General features: G+C 34.2%; 3 protein-coding genes across 4 annotated transcripts in view; 1 reads left to right on the forward strand and 2 right to left on the reverse strand.

The window, feature by feature from the left end:
• The first annotated feature begins 497 nt into the window (after positions 1-497).
• On the forward strand, positions 498-1,112 carry LOC111370971 (mucin-2-like). Its single transcript, XM_022992900.1, has one exon. The coding sequence runs from the start codon at positions 498-500 to the stop codon at positions 1,110-1,112; it is 615 nt and encodes a 204-aa protein (XP_022848668.1).
• LOC111408476 lies at positions 1,083-4,969 on the reverse strand. Of its 2 annotated transcripts, none has more exons than XM_023038229.1 (5): positions 4,838-4,969; positions 3,280-4,609; positions 3,089-3,142; positions 2,794-2,978; positions 1,083-1,459 (listed from the first exon to the last, which is right to left on the reverse strand). In XM_023038229.1, the coding sequence occupies exons 2-5, from the start codon at positions 4,478-4,480 to the stop codon at positions 1,370-1,372; spliced, it is 1,530 nt and encodes a 509-aa protein (XP_022893997.1). In that variant the 5' UTR covers positions 4,481-4,609; positions 4,838-4,969; the 3' UTR covers positions 1,083-1,369. The 2 variants fall into 2 exon arrangements, with proteins under 2 accessions (XP_022893997.1, XP_022893999.1); XM_023038231.1 differs by having other exon boundaries at positions 3,280-4,635.
• Positions 4,970-6,433: 1,464 nt separating this feature from the next.
• The window catches only part of LOC111370979 (type I inositol polyphosphate 5-phosphatase 5-like), a 10,163-nt gene continuing 4,517 nt past the window's right edge, over positions 6,434-12,079 (reverse strand). The window contains exons 9-11 of the mRNA XM_022992909.1: positions 10,999-11,210; positions 6,915-7,107; positions 6,434-6,818 (exon numbers count right to left, since the gene is read on the reverse strand). Of these exons, the coding sequence (XP_022848677.1) occupies positions 6,434-6,818; positions 6,915-7,107; positions 10,999-11,210 (790 nt within the window). The remainder of the gene's footprint in view (positions 6,819-6,914; positions 7,108-10,998; positions 11,211-12,079) is intronic.

Raw genomic sequence — 12,079 nt, forward strand, 5'->3', positions numbered from 1 at the left:
GTCACATATCGACAAATTAATTGATTAAATGATTATTTCGTAGTCACAAATCAAAAATTTTGTCAGTCACATATTATTTGGAGGTCACAGATCATTCGAATTACAAGTCACATGTCACAGTTTATCGGTCACAAATTATTTTGGTCACAGTTATCAAATTTTAAGTTTGAATTGGTCACAGGTGATCAAATAGTTGGTCACAGATCAAATATTAGGTCATATTTTATACCACCACTACCACTTTCCACCACACTCACGCCATCCCTGTCGTCGGCCACCATCTCGCCGTCGACACTAACAATCTACCACCACCATCAGTTTCACTACCAACAAGAATCATCCAATTCCCTCGACACAACCAAAACAAGACCACCACCACCACGACTCCAACCAAAAAAACACAACAATCAGTATCACCACTACCCCAACACCATACCACAACCACCACTGCAGATCCACCTCCACCGCCCCCAAAAACCACCATAATAGCCACCACCATGAGCGCCACCACCTCCACAGTCACAAAATCACCGCCACCACCAAACAGTCAAACCAACACCACCATATCTCACACCAATCCATCCACAACCACAGTCGCCACTTCCATGACCATCACCACTACCTTACCATCGCCAACCAACATCACAACCACCATCACCCAAAAACCAACAACAAGCAACCACCAATACGGCAAATCATTAACTGCAGATCGAAAAAGAGAAAGAGATAACATATTAACACCCAAAAACCCCAAATCCACTCCCCGCGTCGGCACCAATCACCATTTGCCATCATTCGCACCGGTCGCCCTATCAGCAGTCCCTGAATTAGCAGCAGGCGCCACCGCCACAGAGCCCCAACCCACCATATCCAACATCGCCACTGTTGAAAATCGCGGCGGCACTCACAGCGATGGAAGAATTACCACGGCACTCACATTCGCGGGTCCAAGAGAAGAAGGCGACCGCACTGGAGAGGAGGTTTTACTGGTTGCTGTGGCGACCGGCAATGAATTTCGATCGGAGGCCATGGAGTTAGAGCATCCCGAACAGAGAGAGAGAGAGAAGAGAGAAGTGCCTGTTTGGAGCTCCCAACAATCCAAAGTCATATAACATTCATGATCAGACAACGTTTACAAACAAGCTCTAAATGTCTAAATCGATATAATTCGACAAAAAGGCATAAGCATGCCATTCCTCTAATACAGAACAAAAGGAAGGTACATAGCTTGAATATCCCAAGTAAAAGGGATTTTCATGCAACAGACAAATATGCCTTGCAGGTGTTTTGCATCTACAAGAAATTTTAAAGCTATGAAATTTAATAACCAAGTAGAATTGACTAATAAATCTCAGCCTCCAAATCAAAACTAATGCTTCTCTGAAGATGAAGCGTTAATGTGCTCCAAATCTGTCCTGCATTGCTCCCTCAACTCCACTAGTGGTAGTAGATTAGTTTCCTGCACAAGGCAATAAATTGCTGTAAGTTAATGCTTCCAAGATCTTGATTTGGAAGATATCTTAATAAAACCACTATTCCCGGAAAGAAATGTTTATGCCTGAGTATGCATTTTCCAGATTAATGGCTTCTATCATTGATTGCGAAGAGGTTCGTTTTTAGATCAGAGTGGAAGAAAGAAAGCGATTTTGAAATCGGGAGATCCAATGAAATTGAAGAATTAAAAAGGAGTCTTAACGAGGTTGACTACCAATTATCTTAATGAAGCACATATATACCATAATATCCCGGCTCAACCAATTTCAATTCGCATTAAGGAAATGATCCTCCTGGGTGTAGAGAGATAAGACTTGTTAAGTTTCAACAAAAACCCGAGTTTACCATTTCGTTTGGAGCTAATTATAAACTTCAAGGAATCGGGTTGTAAAATTACACGTTAAGTTCAATTTTCGAATGGTATAATACAATTTTCAAATGCACTTGAGCAGTGGATTTCATTATTTTTTGTGCATAACACCTTCATTTGTTTCTCAGAATTCTGATTTTGGGCATGTGTAGCAAGGTGTTTATAAAAAGCAGTAAATGAATGATAATTGAATGATGAAGTGGGTAGTATTTTTGGGTTTTACAAAATGTATCGATAAAAAGTGGTTTCACCAAGTATTTTTTTTTTCACCAAAGTGTTTATAAATACATAGAAACAATGAGCCAAAGATAAGCTTATTTTCAGACCATGGCATGTATTCATTTCCTGTACAAAAATACTATGTATAATAGTTCTATACCTGCATTGACACTTCAATCAACAATATCAAGTCTCCAGGACTAGTTCTTAAACCATTTTTGGTGATTCTAAAGTTATCCCACAATAAATAAATAAAATCAACATTGTCTTCAATTTCATGTTACAAATAAGAACTTAGCAATAACTCCATAAACCTTGGAGTCGGATGCTTTTCATTTTAAGAAAGAAGTATTTTGCATGTACAGATGCTCATAGCATTTATTTTTTGTTTTCAAAGGCCCAAATTCATTTTTGCCAATTGATAACTGCAGCATCAATTCCATCCAACAAAACATAAAAACATGTCATCCTAGGTGATATTTGATAGATCAGGAATAAAATTATTCACACTAGGTTTCTGTTTCACACCATAAAATAAAGCCAAGAATCCAAAAGACAAGAATGTGTTAACTTTACTAACTATACAACTAAATGCAGCATCATTAGACCATTCATGTATGCAGAAACAGCAGACTTCCTTGGACTAACTTAAAGGGAAAAGTTTTTACCGATAAATAGGAGAATATCTCCAAAAGAAAGGATGGACTTACAAGCTGGTTAGACTCGTGCTCGCATGTGTCCACCATGTGTTGGAAGAGATGCCTCCACTGATGCATCAGATCAGATTCTAACTTTGAAACTCTAGAGGAGTTTCCAAGACCATGTTTCTCAGTTGCCTTACTCCTAGAGCTTCTTGCAGCCAAAATGCTTGCTTCTTTTTGGCTCTTCTTTATTGCTTAAAAATTTTGAATACAGATTGAAAAGAGAGCAAAAATAGATCAAAACGGATGAAAACAATTTTCCAGTCATAGTTACATAGTAGCTAACAAGCATGTATAAGCCCACCAGAAATTCGAGCTTTGGTGTCCTGGTAGTGGAGGTCCAACCATATATAAGCAGCTGATTGCACATAAAATCATGCCCTTATCAATACACACAGTGAATATATAATATAGCAATAAAAAATGCAATCAGATGTTTCATGACCGACAATATATAAGGCTACGTGCAAGAACAGGTAAAAAATGGATTCATACCTTTTGTGCAAAAAGAACAAGAGCATGCTTTGATCAAGTCAATCTCTCCACTCATATTAGCACATTCATTGCCCCTTTTAAGTTCACTGCATCTCTCTAATCCAAACACTCTAGATTCTTGTGACTCAGGCAGTATATTACAGTCAATGGACCCAGACTGACTCAAGACATAACTATCAACATTATCATCATCCCCATAAGTTTGACGATCAGTTTCGCTCTGAGTGCCTTCATTACTGACTTTGGCTTCATCATCATTGCAATTCTTTCCATCAAGAACACTATCACCACCAGTTTCACTATTTGGCACCGAGATTTTTGTAACAAAACTGTCAACGAACTCATTAATATCTTCAGCATTTAAACCATGGAGACCTTTACCCTTGTCAAGATCTAATAAATTTAGGTTCCCATTTTTGCTGGATATTTTTGAGTTGCGCATTGCACCATCTCCTGAATTGCTCACAATAACCTCAGCCACTCTGCCAGTGCCAGTATCTATCAAGCTGGAGCACTTCTTTTTGTGATCTGTATTTGGAATCCCTGTAATCACACACTCCTTTGATGAATCTATCCCATCACAAACATCAGCTTCGATTTCAATTTGATTAAAAGCTCTGCCCGCACCAAGTTCTACTAAATTAGGGTAAACAGTATTTTCTCTCAACATTTTACCCATCCCTGAAATAGCACTGTCCTTAAAAGAATTGGTCGCATTGCAGCGATCTGCAATGTCATTATCAACTACATCCCCTTGAATAACAATCTTGGAACCAGAATCCTCACTACTAAGATCCACAATCTTGGGGTCCTTATTTTCATAAAGAGATTTTGAACTACCTATTTTAACATTCTTCATTTTTTTACAATTCTCACTTTCGCTCCTATTTTTGACATCTTCAACTACAACTATGCTCTTGAGAACAGCAGAATCCTCGCAAAAATCTAAACCATCTGTGTCCTTGTTTTCATTGGGCACTTTTGAAATACTCGATATAACATTCCCTTTCAATGAGTTAATCTCGGTACACGGGCGAGGCAAACCACGTGGCTGTTTAACCTTATCTTGATCGTTGAAATTATTTCTCTTAATTTCACATGTTTCTTTCTCTGAAGATCTCCTCTTGCCAAGCTGATTCGTGACATCACCGAACACTGATCGTAGTTTCCTATACCCATCAGAAGCATTCCTCTCGGCCATCACGAAAATTCACTCTATGCAACAAACTCAAACCCAAATATTCAAAACCCAATTTCACAATTGACTCTCTAACACTTGGTTCACAACCCTACTTAACAGATTTCTCCAAAATCATAGATTTGCCAGCCCCTGCTCCACAAACACGGATAGAAACCCTAAATCATATAAATACATCGCAAGTAATAATTTTTGAATACAGATCTATATCAGGAAACAAGAACTAATCGGAAAAATAATAGAAGTATGCAAAGCATTTTGTAACCCAAAAAAAAAAAAAAAATATACGATTGTAAAATGATATATGTCAGATTCCTGGTGTGAATTTGGAACAATCTACGTATAAAATTTGGTACTCACCTTGAGGAAGAGAGAAGAAAATTTGGGGAAATTGGGTCTTCGGCTTTGTTACGAGCGAGAAGTGGATTGAGAAAAAGGAGGAGGGAAAATGTTCGCTGTCTGCTTTGAGCGCCTTTAGTTTTGAATTGTGAATTTGGGCGCGTTCCTGGGGCAAAAAATGTGACTAAATCTCGAAAGTAATTCCATTAAGCCCCTAATTGACAACCACTGTTTTTTTTTTTTTTTTTGGGTTTGGTCAAAATGAGTTTTGAAATAGTGATTTTTTGAAGAATGCATATTTTAAAAGTAAGGAAAATTTTTTTATTTTACTTGTGGAATACTTTATTGTAAGAATTTATGATTGAAAATGAATTAAAAAAAAAAAGGGTTCTATTTTAATTATTGTCAAACATAGGTTAATATATGATAATTCGGAAAAAAAATTGTATTAGCCTATTAAATACAGAGGCAAATCAAGTAATTTGAACAATCATAAATGAAGTATTTCAATCGTTATATTAAAAATTTTAAATACAAAAAATATCATCAACATAATTTTCTCCGATAATTATCTGTAGTATTATGAACAACAATCCTAACAACTAAAATATATTGGTAATTCATATCAAATTATCAATAGCGGTGCCTTTGATTATCATTGATGCACCTTGGGCACGACTCACCAACAACAATGTTATCGACAACCATCAACAATGCTTTGATTATTGATTATCGGCGAAAAAGATATTGATGTTGTAGGAATTGAAAAGGAACCAAAACTTTAGTAAAATCCTTATGCAAAAGTACATAAATCCTCCATGTTGAAATCAAAGAGAAAATTAAAAGTGAAAGTGTACCTTGATCCATAAATGTGCGTGTGTTGAACGGGTTATAATCTTCCAATTGTTACATAATTTCTTGAAATTCTTTTCTTTGTTGATGGGGGTGCAGAGAGATGAAAGAAAATTACGTATAATTGGGGACCATGACCCATAAAAAATAACTGTATTAAGCAGTTATTATCTTGTGTTATTTCAAATTGACCCCTTATTAATTTAAAATAATCTTCTCCGGTCTCTAAGATTTATTCTCATGACATTTGATACTCATTAATCCAAAAACTGATCACTTTATTGACTAAATTTTAAAATAGCACCACACATTTTAATATATATACGTGTGGCTTCATACGTTAAATTTTTTTCAATAATCTCCCATGGGGTCATAAATGTAATATTACAAATATGCTTAGCTTTATGAGCTCAAAACTCTGCTACTATTATTAAGGGTATTTCAAAACAATCCCGTCCATCAATTATATTGATGTAGGATCAAAGTGATTTTCGTTACGTTTAGCGTGACTATAAATCCATTAATGGTCATGTACACCCATACAACCAAATAACACAAATCAATTGTGTGCGAGTAGCATGGGAATTACATGTCATGTGATTCGAATATATCTATTTCCAATTGGTCCATTCTTAAGTGAGATCAATAATGAACATAATAACAGAGCATAATAAGCTGAATGCTTCATTTATGTATAGAAAAATATCCAAATACATAAATATGTCCAAAAAACTGAACATAATGCAATGAGAATACAAACTCCCTCTAAAATATAGTATCCTCAAGAAATACAACACCCATACAAGCAGTATGCTCATGAAAGATCTTGGGTGGCAGTCCCTTAGTAAGGGAATCCGTAATCATGGAGTTTGTCCCATTGTGCTCTATAGAAATCTGTCCATTTTGTACTCTTTCATTCACAACCAGGAACTTAATGTCAATGTGTTTTGACTTAGATAAACTCTTGTTGTCGTTGGAATACAAAACTACTGAGTTATTGTCACAATATAACTTTAGCAGTCTTTTTATGCCATTTAGAATGCACAGCCCAGTGACAAAATTTATTAGCCATATTCCATAATTAGATGCCTCATAGCATGATACAAACTTTGCTACCATGGTAGAAGAAGCTATGAGTGTCTGCTTGGCACTTTTTCAGGAAATAGCTCCTCCAACTAGCAGATAGATATAACCTAATGTGGATCTCATACCGTCTTGGAATCTAGCAAAATCAGAATCTGAATACCTTATGATCTCTGACTGATTCGATTTGCTATACGTGAGCATGTAATCATTTATTCTCTTTAAGTATCTTATAACCCTTTTAGTTGTCTTCCAATGATCCATCCCACAATTGCTCAAATATGTGCCTAGCACTCGAACAATGAATTCTATATCTGGACGTGTACAAAGTCGAGCATACATTAGACTCCCAACAGCTGATGCATAGGGAATCTTCTACACTTCCTTAACTTCAAGATCATTTTGTGGGTATTATTAGAGACTAAATTTGTCTCCCTTAGTGACAGGAGCATCACTTGATTTACAGTCTTGCATGTCAAACCTCTTAAGTACTTTATTGATATAAATAATTGCATTAAGCAATTATTATCTTTATGTTATTTCAAATTGGCCCTTCATCAATTTAAAATAACATTCTCCGATCTCTACATTCTATTCCCATGACATTTAATATCCATTTGTTCAAAAATTGACTTTAATGGCTCACTTTATTAATTAAGCCTTAAAATAGCACCACACATTTTAATATATATAAATTTGTGGCCCCATTCGTTGGAATTTTTCCAACGGATGTCACTTACTAAAATTTATTTACATTTTGTAGTTAATCGAAACAATATGATACGTTTCTAATTTTTATTTTATTTCATCTCATGTTCATATATTGTTTACATAGTCAAATTTGTAAATAGCTGATAACGGAAGACGAAAGCATGAATGATAATAATATGTTCTTCTTTGTAACATACGAATGGATGTTAATCGAATTTCGCTCCAACGGACGTAAGAATTGAATGTAATGTTTTCACAATCTTAATAGGTATTTAAAAACTCAAAACAAATTCTGATCACATTGTGATCTGAATTCTGTAGATAAATCCAAATAAAATGAGAAAAAAATTGCGAAAAGACGAAAAATATGCTTAAATGAAGTATTAACAAAAAAAAAAACCACTAAATGATGTAATTTGACCCTCGAAAGATTGATAAAGCTCATGGAAGCCTTGACCAAAAATCATATATGGGATATTGTTCCTTTCTATTAAATACAATGCTATGAATAAGAATTGTCTATATTCTTGTCATTCAAACTCTAGGTTTGTGTACGTATCTTGGCGATTTTTTTATTTCATGTAAACACCAGAAACACGGAAGGGTCTACATTCTCTACGGAAGCAGAATATTGACTATGTCATTAGCTCGTTTAGAAATTGTCAGGCAACGTAGTCTTTTATCAGAGTTAGGGTTCCCTCAAATAAGCTCTACTTTTCCGCACGTAGATAGTACAATGCCATCAAAATTAGTGAAAATCGTGAAATTCATGAAAACTTATGTTCATGATGCCTATGTTGATCATACGATCACATTTCCCTATGTTTCGCATTTCAAGCCACTCACATCTTTGACAAGAGCTTGATAAAGATGCGATGTCAATTTATGTTTGACAAATTGATACTTGTTGATTCCTAAGAGAAGAATTCCATCACAATTAACTCGTTAGTCAACTGTTGTATTAGCAAGATTTGTATTTGATAAGTGTATTTTTACACACTTATTTAGCTCACAAACATGATTTAAACATGGACAAAGTAGTTGAATTATGACTTAATCTTGTTAAATTCATGCAATGTAGGTATTTCTATGGAAAAGATGGAATTCAGAAGAAAAGAGCTGAAAAAGGACCAAAACAGAACAAAGCGATAGTTCGGGGACCAAAGGTGCAAATATTGGAAAGTTGAGCTAAAGTGCAGAACGAGAATGAAAATATACCAAGTATGAGATTGAGGACGATACAAGACGATCGGAGGAAGAAAGAAGTAATATTGGACTGAATTGAAGAAAAGTGAAAGATGAAGGACTAAATTACAAATAATCAAAAGATGAGCCGAGCAAGTGATCAAGGAATTGATTGACCCAAACGTCAATTAGGAGTCAATATTTGATGATGGAACAAAGGAAAGAAAGAAAAGAGATCAAGAAAAGAGAAAACGAAGTTCAAGGACCAAAACAGCAAAGTTGAAAGTTACAACCATGCGGCCGCACATAACTATGCCATGCAGCCGCACATAAGGTTGCAAGGATTTCATAGAGGCAGTTCACTTGAACCATGCGGTCGTATGGCTATAAAAATCAAAAAAATTTCTGAACTTGCGTTTTTAATTGAAACTCTTTCGGGGCTCCGTGAGAACATGATATAAAAGTCAAAATTCATCAGAAATAGGGTAGAACATCCAGAGAGAAGAAAATTACAACTTTTGGAGGCAAAAAACACGATCTTGAAGCCGATTCCACAAGAATTCAAGCGGCCTTTCAAGGCTTTATTCAAGATTTCAAGAAATTTTCACACGGGTGCTATTCTTTTAATTTATTAATTTCATTTTTTATTCTGTAATTATGAATATTCTAGGCTAGGTTTTCAATTCACTACGTGATCGATGAACCATTGTTTGTTATTTTAATTCCATATTTCATGAATTTAATATAAAAACTCGTTTGGATAATTTGATTGGTTTATATGCATTGATTTTCTTTCGCACTTAGTGGCCAATGATTGTGTGAGTGTTGATAACTTATTTCTTACATTCGAGAGAAGTGGAATAGGTTCAATAAGGTGTAAATCAACATAAGGTCCGATAGGGGATAGAGATATACCCCTATGCTTTATGCAATTCTCTAATTGTTCACAAAATCACATGCATTCTTGTATATTTGCATCATCCATAGAGATATAGACTGGTGGTGTGCAAGAATAGGTCTAATATATATCGAGAGAATATGTTGGATAGATTTAGAAACATTGAATTGGCAAATTTCCACCGGGTCATTGATTTTATGAAATTAGGGTTTTTATAGCTTCAATTGGGGATTCGTGATCCTAATGACTTTATTTTGATTCATTTCCATAAATTAGCTTTTGAATTTGCATAATTTCATTTACTTGAGTGTTTGAGTCGTTTAATTAGAGAAATTTCGAGATTAGGGTTTCTAATTAAAAAATTAGGGTTTTTAATTGAAATTAGGGTTTTTCATAGAAATTATAGCTTTTTGCATTTGGACCATATTTTCACTCAATTAGATTCGGTTAAGACTAGATTATATAGAATTGAACTACTCAATTTCCGTGGGACGATATTCGGACTTTTAAAAATCCACTTTATTACTTGTTACGATCCGTACATTTGCGATAGTTTTAAATCGAAAGAATTATTTCGTGAACAGTATTCCAAATTATTGTATAATTGGCTTATCAGCGCATTGTTAGCAATTTGTTTAGGTTTTATAATAATAGCAATAATGTACCCAGTGTTGGGATCTCTAAGAGCAGAGGACACAAGTTTCTTTGTGTGTATTCTCCTTTGTTTAAACTAGGAAAGGTTTGGGCTCAGGGTGTGTTGGGACAACAAGAAGCCAGTAGGGGATAGACTTTAAAATCTTCTAGTTGGGGGTACACTTTCTATAAATTGAAAGTTGAAGACCTTACTACTATTGAGGCCCGTTTGCCTCTTTTGAAAGTAAAAAAATTGCTTTTGAATATGTTTGTATAATTTATTTGAAAGTGTTTTGTTTGGTTAGAAGCATTTTTAGAGGAGATTTGTTTAACGTGAATTTTTTTTTTTTTTTTTTTTTTTTTTTTTTTTTTTTTTTTTTTTTTTTTTTAAAAAAAAAAAAAAAAAAAAAAAAAAAAAAAAAAAAAAAAAAAAAAAAAAAAAAAAAAAAAAAAAATTTTTTTTTTTTTTTTTTTAAGTGTTTTGTTTGGTTAGAAGCATTTTTAGAGGAGATTTGTTTAACATGATTTTTTTTTTTTTTTTTTTTTTTTTTTTTTTTTGTAAAGTTCTTCTATGAGAAACAGAAGCAAAAATATTTCCAAATGGGCCCTTAACTTATGCCGTACATCTAGCTATAATTTTCCTTTAACATTGTCACTAACATTTACATGAGCCAGTAGCAATATATCTTCGCAGATCCCATTTTTGGATATGTTAATTCATCGATTATATATGTATGTATAATGAGAGAAAAATATTGTATCCTAAAAACCTAAACATATATACTAAGCTTTTCAAAGTTTATATGTAACTAAAACTCACAAAAGCTATGCCTTTGAGGAATACAATCTTCATATTCCATTCTTGCTCCTGCGCATGAAAAACCTTTCCTAAATTTTGAAGCATTTTTGTTCTTCATCTCCACCTCCACCGCGAAGACTGCACATACAGGTCTATGATCGGAAAACCTTGACTCCCCTCGAATATAAGACAACTGTTCAATGCCATTGCCTCTCCATAATATTCTATCACACCTGAAATTCAATACACAACATAAACATAGCTAAGAAGCATGGTTGTAGATGCATACATTAACACGTAATTTTTAAGAAAGGGAGTGTCTACAAATTTTTTATTTTTATCTATTAAACAAATTTATACTATGTTTAGCTTCGATTATGAACAGTTAACTATTTGTAATATTTTATATAATCATCTCTCAAGATAAGACAATCCCATCTTGTGATGGCAGCACTTCGAATCACAAGAAAACCAAACGAAGTTTTGTACTCCTTTTCATATGGCAAAGAACCAATTTTGATACAAATTTTTTGCTTGAAATTTTGATGTTAATGAATGTAATGATTGCTTATAATTGAAGGGAATCGATCCAGCATAGAGGGGTTCAATTTATAAAGGTTGAATGGCTACATTCGGAAAGACACAATTCAAAAATCAACTTGTTCACAAACAGTCATCTCAGTTCAAAAACTGCTCACTGTGCTCTAGTATGAGCACTCGACCAATTTTTTCAGAACTTGATCGCTCGAGTGGTTAATTTATTCTGGAATTATTTTCTTTTATTAATTTTAAATTTCTAATTTATCAGCCCTACTTCATTCATTAATTTCTCTTTCATTCAAATATACTTTTCGACTTCTAAATATATCAAACTCATCTACTCGTGGAGTAGAACATGTTCCACACATTTCTCGTAAAATCGAATAGCGAACCATTCAAATATGTGGTCAAAGATTATTCAAATATTCTTTTCTTAACTATATATATATATATACACATACATATACATATATATATATATATACACACACACACACAACACACACACACACACACACACACACATAGAGAGAGAGAGAGAGAGAGAGAGAGAGAGAGAGAG

The sequence above is a fragment of the Olea europaea genome, chromosome 2, assembly GCF_002742605.1.
Source record: "Olea europaea var. sylvestris chromosome 2, O_europaea_v1, whole genome shotgun sequence".
NCBI lineage: Eukaryota > Viridiplantae > Streptophyta > Magnoliopsida > Lamiales > Oleaceae > Olea > Olea europaea.